The 16,740-nt window shown below is 30.6% G+C and overlaps 2 protein-coding genes across 6 annotated transcripts in view; one reads left to right on the top strand and one right to left on the bottom strand.

Annotated features, from left to right (window-relative positions):
- Nucleotides 1–1,008: 1,008 nt before the first annotated feature.
- LOC106679303 (trypsin) lies at nucleotides 1,009–5,736 on the bottom strand. 5 transcript variants are annotated; one of them, XM_014418391.2, is made up of 6 exons: nucleotides 5,551–5,736; nucleotides 4,039–4,124; nucleotides 3,745–3,932; nucleotides 2,714–2,887; nucleotides 2,180–2,539; nucleotides 1,009–1,159 (listed from the first exon to the last, which is right to left on the bottom strand). In XM_014418391.2, exons 2-5 carry the CDS (start codon nucleotides 4,118–4,120, stop codon nucleotides 2,198–2,200), a joined length of 786 nt encoding a protein of 261 aa, XP_014273877.1. In that variant the 5' UTR covers nucleotides 4,121–4,124; nucleotides 5,551–5,736; the 3' UTR covers nucleotides 1,009–1,159; nucleotides 2,180–2,197. The 5 variants fall into 5 exon arrangements, with proteins under 5 accessions (XP_014273877.1, XP_014273870.1, XP_066904181.1 ...); XM_014418384.2 differs by having other exon boundaries at nucleotides 5,462–5,735; XM_067048080.1 differs by having other exon boundaries at nucleotides 3,745–3,927; nucleotides 5,551–5,734.
- Nucleotides 4,267–16,740, top strand: part of ths (thisbe) — a gene marked incomplete at its 5' end in the record, with an annotated part of 31,177 nt that continues 18,703 nt past the window's right edge. Inside the window, 2 exon segments of the mRNA XM_014418417.3 lie at nucleotides 4,267–4,315; nucleotides 13,656–13,782. Of these exon segments, the coding sequence (XP_014273903.3) occupies nucleotides 4,267–4,315; nucleotides 13,656–13,782 (176 nt within the window).

Raw genomic sequence — 16,740 nt, forward strand, 5'->3', positions numbered from 1 at the left:
TATATAATACATAATATAGACTTTCATTATATCATATTGTATATATTATTCCCTTGTTATGAAAGTGCATTCTTAATTGACTTTCAAGCAGCATTCGATAATAAAGAAAAAATATTATTCTGTAAAACATACTCTGCTCGTTTTATCTTAAATATTATTCCTTAGTATAATTTAGGAACTTATGTTTTATTTATATGAACTAACAAGTTGATCAAAATTCTTTCAATATCTTTCGGAGGTGTATGAAAAAGAAACCGCCCCGAGTCTTTATGGTTCAATACAGATATTATTGGAATTTAAACAAATAATTGATTACCCCACAGCTCATTTTCAATTCAAATATATCTGGCACAATTGTATCAATTTTTATTTTAAATATAGTTATCACCCAGGTGCTCCTTATTAATTGTATCAGTGACGCAGGGAGAAAAAGGAACAGTAACTACAAAAATTAAAATAAATTGTTTGCTTGAATGACTGTCGGATTATTAATAATATTATTTCACCACAATTTCCCTATCAATCTAATTTGCCGATATCTCCGTACAACTCCGACAGAAACACAACACAGATAACTTTTTCATTACACCTGAAGTGTGTCAGACTTAAGATAAACAATTAATAATTTATTTACCAAATAATGAGCCACTTTTTTTTTTTTATTATTATCAATTTATCGGATAACATCAAAAGTAATCGGAATGCCTTCGGCGCCATGGTACGACAAACACCGGTTTAGAAAAATCTTAATTTATAACTTTTAATATGATATCGATTGTTAAAGCAAACAAATTTAAGTGAGGTAAAATCAACAAATCATTATGAATAGCTATTTAAGAAGATACTGGCGGTCCAATTTAAAAGGTTATATTGTATTATTATAAAGATGTTTTGATTCAACAATCTGAGTAGAAAAAAAATTTAATAAGTGATAGTAAAAATAATTTTTACGATAAGAATATATAATATTTTACGACAATAAAAAAAAAATACAAAATATAGAAAAAATGGAAATTTATTCCATTAATAATGCTTCCTGATCAAACATCAATTATCAATTATAGTAACACGAAACAGTCCATCGAGGAAGTCTGCCAACCAACTCGGACTCGAGGACCCCCTTTCATTTCATTTTCTTTTGTCGGCATGAAGAAAACATCTGTGAAATAATCAGTAATATTAAAATATTTCTATAAGTAGTAGGGAGGTGGCATAACCCTACTCTCCTTAAAGAGAAAGTGAAGCCAAAAGGATACGCCCACGGAGCTTGGTTTACGTTGAGGTTAATAAGCATGTCCGCCAGTGTAATATAAATTGAAAAAGAAGGCAGCTAGTGGTTGGTCAGAAATCTTCCCCTACCACTCTGCCACGCCCCTGGTCCAACCAATTAGGCTTCACTTTTCCTGCCAACTTACCTCCTCCATACTCCTTTCCCAAAGCTCTGAAGCATAAGATGGTAACTCCATTTTTGGCCTTTTTTTACATTCACTACTATTTGAAAAACTTTATTATCTCAATGACTATTGAGTGTGCCTAATCTAGTTTGGTCTCAAGCCTTAGAAAATTCAATCTAGTCTATAAATGTCTTAAATATCTGTCGAAAAATCATCCCTTCATGCGAAAAACACTAAAACACTTTTTCATATTTCGAATATATTTTTAGTTTTTACCCAATCTTATCACAAAAAAGCATTTTTTTCGACAAACATTACTCAATATATTTCTAAACTAAATAAAATTTCCTACTATCAGAGGCCAAACCAGAGAAAGTTTGCAGATCAGGACTTTTTTTTTATACACCTGGAATGATGGGGACGAGGGAACTACAAGTTAAAAAAATATTTTCATGGGACAGTCGATATTAAGATTTGAAAAAAAAAATGACGAATTGAGGTAGGAGTGGGAAGAAAAAGTCTTGGCAGGCACATAAGTATTCACAGTAAAAGGATAAAATACGTAGCCAGAAGATCCAAAGTTAGAAGGTAACATATAAAGCTAAAATTTTGAGCTATGTAGAAGTGTTCGAAATTTGATTTAATTTTTAAAAATTCGCTACGACAGAAATTGTTAGTAAAGTATAGGACTTATCAATAAATTTGTAGCTAAATTGTATTGATCTTATTTTACCTTATAGTGTATTAAATAAAAGCAAAATTATTTTAAAAATAAACTAACTAACCTTTTGTTGGAATTCATCTTAGAAAAAGCCCAACAGAATGCATATCAGTGGTATGATGAGGGACAGTAAGTTGGCTGCTTGGCCGACCTGACTGTTGTCGTACTCTCCGGCTAACATGGTACGGACCCAATCGGAGTCGATCCTCTGGTAAAGGATAACTGCCACGTCGTAGACCCCACAGGCCGTCCTACTATTCCCGAAGACTGCCCGGGAGCAGACTCCAACGATCTTGTCCTCGCAGATCATCGGCGACCCTGAGTCACCCGTGCAAGGTCCCAATCCGTCCACGACAAATAAGCATATAAGAGGATTGTCTTTAGTATAGAAACTTTGACACATGTTTATCGGAAGGAGGTTCACCTGCCAATTGGTTTTAAAACCTGATTAAATGGGTTAATGCAAGTATAATGAAATTTATTTGTAAGGTTCCTAAAGCAATAAACATTTCGTACTTGAATTAACATTTATACATTGCAAAAGATATAAATTTCTCGATATACTTCCTAAACCTACACTCTTAAAGGTATAACTCACTTTAATCTTCGAAAGGGAAGGGATTTCACTCTCGTTCTTGGTCACTATTCCTTTGATTCCGTAACCTAATATGGTACAAGATGAGTTAGGGTACTTAATGGAAGTCCAGACTTTGGCCACAGTATTAGTGTCAAATGGGTATTTGGTACGGATCAGACCAAGATCTTGTACATCCTGAAGTAGGATAATAAAGAATTATTAGGTATAAATAATTTTGGAATAATATAAGTAGGTTTATTTAGGAAAAAATATGTTGTTTTTTTTCCGAAGTTCACTGTTAAAGCAGTATTGTAAAAAAACTTTCTAAATTATTATAAAATAACTGAAAAATTTTATTAATATAAAAGACGCTTTCAATATAGAAAGGCGTAAGTGCCCAAAACAACAGATTAAGACTTTTGTAATAGTTTAGAAGCAGGAGACCAACATGGTGGCTGACCGTATAGTTACTTTTCCACCATCTTAATAAACGTGATAAATATCAAAGAGATTTAATTCACTTCTTAATTCATAACATGAGAGGTTAACAGAGAACATTTCACCCCCACTCCGTGCCCATGCAGCTGTAACACTGCCGCCATCTTGTACTTATGGTTTCTTTTGCAAACTTTAAATAATTTATTATTTATGTTCTGATTTATGAAAAGCATTGTACTAAAAAAATAAATAGATAAAACCTGAAAAGTTCAGGATTAAATTACAACACAAACAAAACTCTCACAAGACCGAAATGGGAGTTAATTTTTAGAAGTCAATGACGTCACAAAAAAAAACACGGTAATCTATGAAAATAATTGATTTGGAAACATTTCCTCTCAAAAGGGTTGTCACGTGACGTCGAGGTAGTTGTGGAGGGGGTCAAACCAGCGCATCCGCCCTAATGCTTTTCTGAACATTCTTATCATCTCTTATCCGAAAATCCACGTTATCCGATTATACGTTATATATATATATATATTATACGTTATACGTTGCAAATTTGCCATGAGCGGATTGCGTTCTACTGTAATTACAAGGGAATACGAACTTACCTTCTTGCCGAAAGAGAACTTGGGATGTTTGTAAACCAATTCGACTTCATATCGTTTGAATGTATTGAGCCTATAATATGCATCAATTCTGATCATGTTATAGGGAATGTCCTCGTCATCGTTCATCACGCAGTGAGCTGCCGTCAGAACCCAACGGGGGGAAATTACGCTACCGCTGCACATCTTCGCTGAGCGTAAAACAAAAACATTTTTTAACACTTTAGTATTGGCATTGAACAAAAAATATTGTATTGTATTGTTAACATAAATTAAATCTCGAAATTAATGACTCACAAAAACTTCTGCTGATCTGACCGAGAATTAGGACCACCCAAGGAAAGTCACTGTTTTCAGTAATGAGTTCTCCACCGTACATTGCGCTGGGTACAAATGTTTTCTTTCATTAGATATTATCACATTGTTAATATCACCTGGCCCAAATATTATGTTAAAATACTATTTATCAGTATTTTAAATGTTTTGGTTCGGAACTCATGTTTTTATTTGTTTTGTTTTTTCCAGGTTACCAAAGCTTGCAGTGTCTGCGAAGTTACTTATCTTCCTATTGATGGTAAGATCGTATTTTTTAATTTATAATTATAAAGGATAATTTTGTAGTGAGGCGGCCACTGTTATTTTTAAAAAAAATAAATAATTTTGTTGCATTATTATCTTTTTTTCGTTGACTTTAGGTCTCATATTTTAGCAACAATTAAGGTTAAAAATAATGAAACAGAAAGTGATTTATCTAGAGTAATCGTTCAAATTTAGTCGGTAAAACGATTAGAAGTTGTATTTTGATCACCATGGCTAATGTTTAATTGCTACTATATGTTTAACTGCAATTATTTATCAATATTTATGAGATTTCTGTCTTGGTAACAGTTTCATGACATTCAGTGTGGCACAGTCAAGTGTCTTGCAATAAACCTAACCTTAACCTGGTGACAGTTAATTTGAAAAATATACATTACAGTCACAAACTAATCACCGTTTCAATAAATAAAATTAAATACGTTGGATGGAATCAAGTTCAGCAATAATCAAAACACAGCCATGACTATGTTTTCTGGACTAATTGCCATTACAGTTGATTAAGGCAGTTTAATTGCGACTCCTCAGTGTCCAAGTATTGGGACTAAGCAGCTAACATGATTGTACGGCAGTGAAGTGACAGTTGTTACCATATCTGTAAACTGTCACTCTGTAAACGGGCATTGTTACATTACATTAGTAACATTCGTCATTGACAAAATCGACAATGGCTTATATATAGAATTAAAATGATTGATCTAAAATGATCGATTTATTCAAATAAAAGGCTCCTTCTAAGAAGTTACTGCAGAATTTAACAAAACTATATTTTAATAAAAAAAAATTCTTCCTGGTTGTTGCAATAAATGAATCCTTAATCCTCAGCGAAGGTGCTGATGTTTTAAATCGAAACAATATTAATTTGGTCTAGGGTGGGACGGTTTTGTATCTTTATTTATGAAAAGTTTAATAATTTGAGGACAAAATTTAGAGGGAGCACCTCAAATATTTAATCAGGAGGGTCAAATAATTGTTGACTAAACTAATTACTAATTGTAAACAATATTTTACTTCATGTAAACAATTTCAATTATGGTTAGTATTCAGATAGTTATAAATAAAAAAAAAATTAAAATATACTTAAATCATTCCTGGTTTAACAGTTTAATCACAGAAAATATACCTCTTCCAGAATCAATATCTCCAAATCGATTTTTGGTGTATTGTTATTCTTAAAAACGATACTTCGATGACAAGATACCAGACTATTACCTTTTCTTTTGTAGTATTTTCTGGCTGTATTTGTAACACCACAGGTTAACAAAAGTGAAATGAATAGGTTAATAAATCATATGAGCAACAATGAATGCAAAATCATAAACACATTGATTGCAAAGTGAATACTGATATAGTTGTATTTAAAATAGTTCAATATGGACATCGCTAATTAACCTCCGCTGAGAGAAAAATCTGGGGAATATTTGGTGTAGAGATAAAATCAATGTATATGTCAGATAAAATCAAAACAAGTACCACATGGATCTTGTTATGTTGTATAGGCAATTGTTTTTTAAGTACTGTTTCAAGTCTTTTTATAATGATGGACAATTTAAATATCCCTTCCCTAATAATAAATCCAGTTGATTCATTTTTGTCAGAAATAAATTAGCTAATTTACTTAAATTTGTATTGTATAGATACAGAAAATTGTCAACACTATACCATCTTATTTTTTGGCCGTTTGAGAATTGCCCTTCAACTTGCCTTTACACGACGTGGGAAAAAATGTGTATTGTGATCAGAATACAAGTAACAAAACAATTTGTATCTCTTGACTGCTGAGAAGGAACATCTCAGGTATAGTCGATATCCTTCCACTACACTAACTGCCAGAAGCATACCGACCCCTAAATGAGGTACAATATAGCCTGTTTACGTGGGTTGCGATGCGGAAGACAATCAATCATGAGCAATATCGAGAAATAGCCGATAGAGCAGGCTCTTGGAGTATAAACAAGCCGGAGATATAGATGACCATGTTTATACACAGCCTCTATATCTAAAGGTATATGACCAAATTTATCACGAGGGCCATCCACTTCACGTCCTCGTTCGCTCCAACAAGTTGTTTTGGAACCATTAGTCTGGCAAGATATTAACAAAGTTTTGTAGTTAATAGTACAAACTCTCTACGCAAAAACACAAATAATAACAACTATAAATCTATATAAACAGAGCTATAAAAAGTGAAATCAGAAAAGCAAACTGGGGTTATTCAACCTACTCTCTGGTAGAGCCAAGCGTCAACAAAATAATCGTTAACTTCCTTTTTATTTTTTAATTTCTAAAATTGTACGATATAAACAAACCTATGAAACCAATATACTTTATTAAAAAAACAAACATTCCCAAGTTAGTATATTAACAACCCATTCCATAGAAAGGGAGTTTTTAAAAAAAAATTAATTTTTTAAAAATACTGAAATTTAATTAAGACGAACCTTATTGATAACATGGGTATCACTATTTATATTATTAATGCATTTGCCAAATAAAAGGTGGTTTATTTTATTTCCCCATTTTTTAAATTTTAGTAAAACTGTAAAAAAGTTCGAGAATTCAATATTCTAAGAAATAAAACAAAAATTAAAAACTGATTAACATAAAAATATTTTATATATTTAAACATTAAGCTGAAAAAGTATTTTTTTATTTATTTTTTCGTATTCTTTTTTTTTTTTTTTAATTTATTTTTTTTTATTTACAACTGTATACATATATACACATCAAGTAAATTTCCTGTAAGTTATATTATGACATGATACAAACATGTGGAGAATCTACCCATTGATAAAACTCCAAAAAAATTTGTAAAGGAGAAGATCTCGAGGCCATTTTCTTTTCAGACGCCTAGGAGGATTATTAGGTAGTGAAGGAGAAGCCAGGTTAGAAACGAGTTGGTTTGGATGGTTGGAAAGTTTATTATGGAAGGATTGGTATCTGGTTCTAGCCAAATCGCCAATATAGGGGACATTGAGGTCCTGATGGATGATTTCGTTTGTGACAAAGTAAGAAGTATTAAGGATTTTACGAAAGAATTTGGACTGTAAGGATTGGATTCGAGAGGAATTAGATGGTTTAGTGGAGCCCCATAGCTCAATTCCGTATGTCCAGATAAGCCACCAAATAATACAAAAATAATAAGTTTAACTTATTTAACCGCCGATATTTTTTTTTTTGTAGAATGTTTAGTCAGCTTTCAGATAACAGATACAAATGGTAGAAAAAGACATCTAATATAATCTCAGATGCATTTGCACACTGTTCATAAAAATCTCTTTAAAACTTCACCTTCGTTTTGCTATTTCGCTCATCATTTTATCTGGAAATGTGATTTATCAAACTGAGATAATATTTAAGATGTGAAAGAAAAGTGTATGGGTAACTATAGCAAGCTCTCTTTGTTAGTAAAGGTCCGACTAGAATTTTTTTGGAGGTTAGCTTTCAAATAACATGTACAAATGGCTTGCCGCTATTTCTCGGAGATTCTTGGCGCTAGTGTTCTGATTTTGGATTAACTTAAAAATATTGGTAGCATTTACAACAATTTAAGATGCAAACTCTATGTAAAAAATTTCTTTCAAACTTTTCTTTTGCTCATTGTTCCAGTATTTTGCCTTTAAATAATATACTATATATACTACAGAAATAATATATTTGATACTAGCAAGAAATGATAACAATATGAGCATTGTCTAAAACGAATTATACCTATCATCGTAATGACATATGAGTACTTTCCGTTAGTAAAGGAAGAGATTAAAACAATGATAAAGATCACCTCCTAAAATTAAAACTTTCTTTTAGAATGATACATGTGAAAAAACAAAATCTATAAGATAAGAAATAATATGAAAAATAAATACGTTTAAATAAACACGGTGATATAACTTCACGTGACACTCAGGCGCAAGTGGAATAACAAATATGCCTGTTCAATGCAGGTCAAAAAAAAAAATTTAAATCGAAGATTTAATTCATACAAGAGAGTACGAGAGTTTAAAATCAAACCATCTTAAGGTGTTTCTATAATTTTGAAATGAAATAAAGTATCTGAACTGGGACAATTTGCCATCTAAGAATAATTATAAATATAAAAATACTAATATATAGAATATAAATAATAATTATAAATATAAAAATACTATATATTATAAATACAATAAATGAATATATATACAATAAATGAAAACGGTAATAATAACAGATAAAAAGAAGAAATATATAATTGTAAAGAATGTACAAACTGAGACATGAAAAAATAGGATAAGAATAAAGGACGAAAATGAACGGGACAGAAAACGCACCTTTTAGAAAAAAGTCAAGAGCCAGAATGAACCGTTTCACGACATAGATCACTCTGGCTCTGAGAGCTCTTTTTATGTGTTATTATTTCCGTTTTCATTTATTATTTATAACCTATTCTTATTAAATGTTTAAGTTTCATCGTGCACCCATTTAATTTTACATTTACTTTTTTATTTATGTTTACATCATTTAAGTGTTTGTGTCTTCTTTAGCCATGACGAAGACCTGCAACGTGGGGCGAAACGTTGGCTCAATATAAGTTTAACCACTACTTGAGTTTTTATTTGACCGCACCCGGACCACTTCCATTTATTAGAATATAAATTATATGTTATAAAAATATATTTAAAAAACAACATTTTATTATCTGAAAAATAAATTCTCTTAAATTTTCCTAATACATAATCTATTAATAGATGACCTATTATATCGGCAAATAAAAACAATCCAATATACAATTTCAGTCAGGCTCGATTTAAAAATATCTGTTTTTTTCTCGTACCCTTCATTAAAATAAATTATTTCATCATATATAATACGTGAAAAGTTGTTGATATCAGTCCAGGTAAGGTGGTATAGTCTAGCTATAGTGTAAATTACGCCATGGAATAAATGAAACGTGAAGGGACCGTTCCACTGGTTTTTTTTCTATTATATATTCTTTTTTTTATCTATAAGAATAATTTTATCAAAATTTGTCTTACTAATTACAACGAGAACAAAAATAGAGGCATATTGAAAAAACGAAATTAATTGAGGAAGCTAATCCAACAAGTGGAATTCCATAACTAAAATATTTTTTAACATGAATCATGGTGACATGAATCATTTGGAACATGTACGAGCTTGTAAAGTTATAAATACAGATTGGAGTATCTTATCTTCTACTGGATCCGACATAGTTCAAACACGACAGCTGTCAAATAGAGAACTTTTTAACGCAATAAAAGAAGGATGGATTCTTCAAGAGCGTTAAACAACTCAGCGAATTTCAGACCATTCCACGCATCACAATGAAATCCTAATTGAGATTACGAAAAAAAAAAAAAGAAAAGAAAAAACCTTGATCACAATAAACCATAAATTATTGATTTTTTAGACACCGTCTGTAATTAGAAAAAGCGACACAATACGAAATTATAATGCCCATTCAACCTCCACCTGCTTCGACGATTTATCAATTCTTATTGCCACTCTCGTCCTTTCTTTGTCTAAGAAAAATGGATAGTTTATAAGTCACTTTTATGTAAATTTAGAAGCTGCACTTCGGGTTAGTGCGTCATGAAATCATTGCCACTTTTAATTCAAATATGCAGCTGAAATTATCACTATTTGACGTAAAAATATAGGGAATTAATAATGAAAAAGGAAGGAGAGTCGTGAGAAATACATTTCGAAAAAAATAATGTTTTATATTTTGGAGATTATTCACCAGAGTAGTTAACATAATTTTTTATTTTTATTTTAAATATGTCATTTAATAATAAGCTTTTGATATTATAACATTATTATGTTTGATAATAATGTATTTTAATTACTGAATAAATCTTATTCACTAAAAGAAACCGTTTTTTTCCATCTTCCATGTTTGATTGTGTAATATTATTTTATAAGGAAACCCCATAATTTTAATACAAATAAATATAAACTTCCTAATAACTAAGGAGAGAAACATTTTATTTTTTAAAAAAACTTTTTTTTAAAAATTTGTTTTAAATATAATATAAGGCAATCCACAACGAAGGTGATGTTTGCCTATGCATATTGACTGACCTCTCGGGAAGATTTCTAATACCATCATACTTATACTAGGATATATAACCTGATTTCATGGCAATAGTTAATATTAATAAAAATATATAAATAAAATAGAATTGAGGAAGAAAAGGAAAAATATATATTTTTACTACTAGATCTTCTTATACTCATCTTAGAAGAATGTTACAATGGCAGAAAGATTAAATTATTAAATTACTATTAAAATACATAATAGTAGAATATGATTTTTTTTCCTTATTATTTTAGTTCTTAATAATTTTTATTTGTCATCTTTTTTAATTTTTTTTTTTATTTTCAATTTTTTCTTCAATTATAATCTATATATCTAAATCTAATTCTCACTTAGAATAATAAATATCAAAATTCTAAATATGTATATATAAAAATCCTATGTAGTCATACACAATTCTATTTAATTAAAAAATTTTTAAATACTGGCTACACATGCATACAAAAAAATACATTTAAATAAAGTAACAAATATATACGTTATAATTATAAAAAGTTATATAATATGAACTACAACGATTTTCCTCTCTTTCTTTTCATTTATCAAATGAATCAAGGGGTTCATTACAAGTGGAAGAAATTAAGAGAGGGTTGTCATCACTCTCAATAATTTTAAAACCCGAAAAATAGGGAAAATTGAGATCCGAAAAACAATTTCAAACTGCCAAAATTGTAGTAAGAATTATTCTAAGAGGCTATTCCTACTCAAAATTGCTTACAAAACGAAGTCCTTAGACCACCATGGAGTAGGGAAATCCGGTCAAAATTGTTCGACAAAATCCAGATCTTTCCTCCTCCCTCCATCCAAAGCCACACCTCTGAGGCCAACACTCTCCTTTATTCTCTATATGGATTTTCTTCAAACGCTTTTGACTATCACACCATCTAGATTTACGGCTGTTCATTTTTACCATCTCATTATTCCCAACGATATGAACATTTCGACCTGCATAACCATTTGTGAGAAAATTTGAACTTTTAAATTATAGATCATAAAAAATATACTGATTAAACCCTCACAGTCAACACTGAGTTAGGTAACAAGTAAGGAAGTACTTTTTAATGAAAAAAAATTACGAAAGTTAAGTTCCACGTTCAACCTTCTGCATTAAGATATACCACGGCCAACTTCGAACCTGGTCCAAAGAATTTAACAGCACTACATAACTAGAGCGTATAGAACAGAAGAAATATCATCTTACTGTAGAATAAAATAATATTTCAATTTTTATAAGATCAAACATACATCAGCATATAGCTTATTGAGCACTTCTTATCCAAGCAATTAAACTTAAGGATCACCTATAGTTGTTAAGTAAGTAGTTCAGAAAAGACAATTAAGAACTAAAGGTAATGAGTGTCGTTTTAGGAGTTCTGTAATTTCACATCGATATTTAATTTTCAATTCAACAGTTCATAAACAATGAAGAAGTCAACTTAAACAAACCCCTGGTGAGCAGACTTAATGTTTGTTATATTCACTTATTGTCAGTCATAAACTAAAAAAGTATAGATTGTACCATTTTTTTTATTAGTTTTCCCATACACGGCGAACAATCATCAACAATATGTTGATTGTTTAAAAATGTAGGAATATTGTCACATAATATTAGTATTTTATTATTGTTCTAAAGAGGGAATCCAGCCTTAACAACGGTTAAAATCACCCTCTCTCATTCACCAGTATTAATTTTAAACTAATTATTTTTTTTCTGTTTTAATAATTTTAAAGAATTTCTAAGCCATTATTACAATTATTAAAGCTTTTGTCATAATTTTTCTGAGTTATAAATTATATATGAGGAAGGGGCGGGCTCAACAGTACCCGCAATACTTGATCATAAATTTTCTACATATCTTTTAAGTGGACATGGGACAAGGGTTAACCATTACCTGTAATACCGATTACAGAAACCGACATACGGGTTTTATAATATATATTATTGGAAGATTTAAAAAAAAATAAATAAAAGAAAAAAAGTATTTGTACTTACAGCAAAATACAACACTCAATATTTCTCAAGGTCAGGGATTATAAGAATATTAAAACATAACATCGCATAAATGGCCATCAGAGATAGCATTTCTCTCCTTAATAGTCTAAACTATACTAATAAAGTGTAGATAATATTCCGTCCCTTGCGCTGTGTTAGCATACCTCACTCCGAAAAAAAGCTTTATATCACTTAAAAAATAAATAAACATTAATGCTCATTCTAGAGACATCCCAAAAGAATTCTGGAAGGCAAAGCTTAAGCGACGATATAAAGCTATGAGAACAACTGCGTTAACCCACGAAATCCCTTGGTCCACAAATACATTTTAGATTTATTAAAATAGAAACAATGCTCCTATATACCGAAATATTTGATAACAAGGGTTGAAAAGGTACCAAACACCATTAGCTTACACTGTACGAGCCGAAAAATCAATAATGAAGTCAATGGAGGGTTACATCAAAAAACGATTCATGAAGTTCCATTCCCAGTTACCGACAGTCAAAGGAGACCCAACTTGGGAAACCCAACTTCAACTCGAAGACTGAAGCCCAGGCTGCTGCAGGACATCCTGTTATAAATTCTATTATTGACATAACTTCTATTTTATTTATTTCCTCTTCGTCCTTTTTTCAAATTAACTTGTTGTTTTTTTTCCATTAGAGGGCGATTGTTTGTTTAGTCAAGTCTACAAATGCTGTCATTTCTCTCTTATCAAGAATTATTATTTTCATCGATTTATTTTGTAATTTTTTTTATAACGTTTTTTATACTTAAGGGTGTCTTTTGTACGAGACTATGCCCCTCCCTCTCCCCCCCATAATCAATTGTTTAAAAAAAAATGTAACGGTTATATCACCAGGCCGATCTGGTATTAAATAATAAAATAAAAAAAGGATTTCATGGTTTAGGCCACTTTTTCTCTAAACCACAAAATTGCTAAGACCGGGTAGTTGGTCGATTGGCCTGAACCTTTCTATCGACTAGAATATTTACAAAATTAGGTTTTCAAAGGCAGCAAACATCAATATGTGTGTTAATATCAATATGTGTATCAATATATCAATAGGTTCTCTGTATGAAAAAAAAAATTAAAGTTGGGGTTTCAATATAGTATTAAGATTTTTTAAGTTCGACAACTTTTTCTCTCCTTTACTCTCCTATGGTATAATTTCATTAATTACTAGAGATATAATAGTTACATGAACTCTGTGATCCTTACAGGTGGTTAGCAGTGAATCAGTGCCGCCTGTAGCCCGCTCAGTGACGCTGTACAATCAGTGTTCATGCTCCATGCTCAGGGTAAACAGGACAGGGGCCGTCGCTGCCGACAATTCAGAGGATGGATATGGTGAGTTCCATTTACAATATATCTATACTTCCTGAATTTTTGTATTATTTTGTATAAGTTATACTTTAGAAATCTTTTTCCGACTAACTTCTCTTTATTTGTTTCAACTGCTTCAAAAAATATATGTATATATACATATATATACAGCTCTTAAAATGATATATCTGAAATTTTCAAATGGCGTCTACCATTTATCTTAGAGAAATTCATGATTTTTAGCGAAGGTTTTTTTTACATGAAATAAAATATTAATTTAATAAATCAAAATATAGTATAATTCAGAAAATTCTAAAAATAATAGAATGTAAAATGTTTTCTACTTTTATATACACTCAAAACTGTATTATTTATGATACCTAAATTTTATTAATGATTAATGACATGTTTTACTTTAAACTCAAAATTTATTTAATTTTCAATTAAAAGTCAATATGCCCACTTTCTGAAAGTTATTATCACTTGATCATAACATGTAAATAAGTTAATTTTTTTTACGAGAAATGTAGATTTTTAACACCTATTTGAAATGAGGAATTTTTAAATGAACTGAATTAAGTTTTTGGCGTAGAAATAGATCAGTTGAAAAAAAAAAACTTTTACTTTTAAGTGAATAAATTAAACTCTTCATTTATTTTTTTTTTAATTTACATTAATATTTTATTGTTAACAGTTTCTATTTCTAAACTATGAGATGTTAAAGAAAAATAATTATTTACTATATAAATAGTATTAATAGTTAATAATAGTACTTTTAATTTTTATATTTATTTATTGCTATTTACAACTGTACATTATAATACATTCAGTAAATCTGATCTAAGTTAAATTGGAGTGTTACAGGCGTGTAGAGAAACTACCCATTGATAGCACTGTTTTAAATGTTAAAAATAATTTGTACAGTAGTTGGAAAATAAAGATAGATCTACCTAAATATTTCTTTTGGGTTTATGGGTTCAATTTAAATTTCTTTATTAAAAACTTTTTTATCTTCCGCCCGGTGATCATTTGCAATGTTCCTGTTCGGCTACAAACTCTTACAGAAACCATATTATACCAGAAACCATAAACCATACTCACTCAACCCTGAAACCTATTCAGCTGTTTATGAAAACTGGTTCTTCAGTTGAGAACTGATTATGACTTCTCCGACATAACCAAAATTGTCTATTCCAAATTTTCCAAATCGCGAATATGTCCCTGAACTTTCCGGCTTTTAAATAACTTTCACACTTCTAATCCACCTCACTCGAGGTTTTTTATTTTTACTTCTAAATTTCAATAGAGTTAGAAGCTAATTATTATGGGTCTTGCGTTGGTTGGGATGCTTTGATTTTTTATTGCGCTGTCTACACTAATCGATTCAGTCCTTAGCTTGATTATAAATTTACAACAAAGAGACTTCAACTCCAGCCTAACCCTTCAAACGGAAGACAAATGTTTAGGCTCTTTTCACATTTACATAGCGGTGAATAACTCCCTCAAGGAATATTATTAAAGAGCCTGACAGCTTTTCCTTAAATTTACCTGACACCTCCTTCGGTACCATCAATCTGACACCGTCGGAAGCCATGTCCCCATCCCCCCGGCTATCTGGGATTCGATCTGATGAGGTAACGGTGTGCCTACGGTCCCTTGATAGATTCAGACAAGTGTGAAACATTTATAAACTTGAGGCAACTAAAAAATAAAACGATGAAGGGAGGTCGGTGCGTAGGCAAACGACATCATTTGAGGTGTCTTACAAGGTGTTACATTCTCCGCCTTATGTATCGCCTCTACATTTATTATCTTGTTAATTTACTAAAGTGTGATGTTAGCCCCCGTTAAAAACTTGTTTCCTTCCCTCCTTATTACTCTTAATTACAGTTTGGACGATTTGGGAGAAAGTTACTTAGTCTCCAGTAACATATATCTGTAAATTGTAGATTAGTAATAAAAGATAACTGTTAAAACGAACAAATGATGAACCAAGATAAATAAAAATGGAATGGGATATATTACCAATTAATATTAATCCACAGAAATAACTGATAATGGAATTAAAAAAAAAATCTAATTTAAGAAAAATATTTCTAATGGTTTAGAGCCTTTATTAATATTCATAGAAAGAGTTACTAATGCAAAAAGTATTTGCTATAGCTTAGAATATATATATATACATGTGAAAAAAATGGCAAATGAAGATTCTCTTTCGCTAGATATTAACGTTTATCAGAGGAACAAGAATTCGCAGCTTAATCTTCAGCCACTATAATACTTTATCTCGTATACTTCTTCATAATAAGAAACAACCGATGCCGATAACTGTATCAGCGTGTCATAAGAGAAAATGTTTCGAGAACACGAAGCTTTCAGGACAATCTAGATCGTAAATGCGAACTATGGTTCCACTAACGACTGTAACGCTATAAACATGAGATCTTGTAAACCCGAGTCGTTCACTCAGCTATCTCCGGGAAGGCTTCCTTTCAATCAACTGTCTGATTACTTTAATATCTATCTTAGAAGTGCGATTAAAATGAATTACCAGATGAACAAGAATTTTATGCCTCATAAACAAACATAAACCACTGCATTTTAGTATGAAAAACAGAGTAAATATTTTAAACTGTTTTTAGCAACAGAACAGAAGAAGTTCCACAAATAAGTGCATAATGAAAATAATTAAATTATATAATAATAATAAAGCTATATATTGACATCACTAAGCATGTTGAAAGAACAAGTTAGATCATAATAAATTTAAATAGTATAATATCATATCAGGAAGGAATCCCTTTTAATCATATGCTCTCACTAAAAACCTTTTCTCTCTTCATCTCAAATTTTCTATTGACATAACTTAGTAAAATAAGTAATTTTTATTCTTTACCTACACAGGCTTCAATCTTAATCCATCGACCTGTTGGGGTTTCTCAGCATTATTTATTTAAAACCACATTTTCGTATATATATACA

The sequence above is a fragment of the Halyomorpha halys genome, unplaced genomic scaffold, assembly GCF_000696795.3.
Source record: "Halyomorpha halys isolate HHAL.00 unplaced genomic scaffold, Hhal_1.1 Scaffold12.1, whole genome shotgun sequence".
In the NCBI taxonomy this organism is placed as follows: Eukaryota; Metazoa; Arthropoda; class Insecta; order Hemiptera; family Pentatomidae; genus Halyomorpha; species Halyomorpha halys.

Coding starts and splice junctions, on each gene's coding strand:
- LOC106679303 (XM_014418391.2), bottom strand. CDS start 4,120: ATGTACGGTGGAGAACTCATTACTGAAAACAGTGACTTTCCTTGGGTG. Junction 3,933..4,038: donor TCAGATCAGCAGAAGTTTTT/GTGAGTCATTAA, acceptor TTTTACGCTCAG/CGAAGATGTGCAGCGGTAGC. Junction 2,888..3,744: donor AGTTCTCTTTCGGCAAGAAG/GTAAGTTCGTAT, acceptor ATCCTACTTCAG/GATGTACAAGATCTTGGTCT.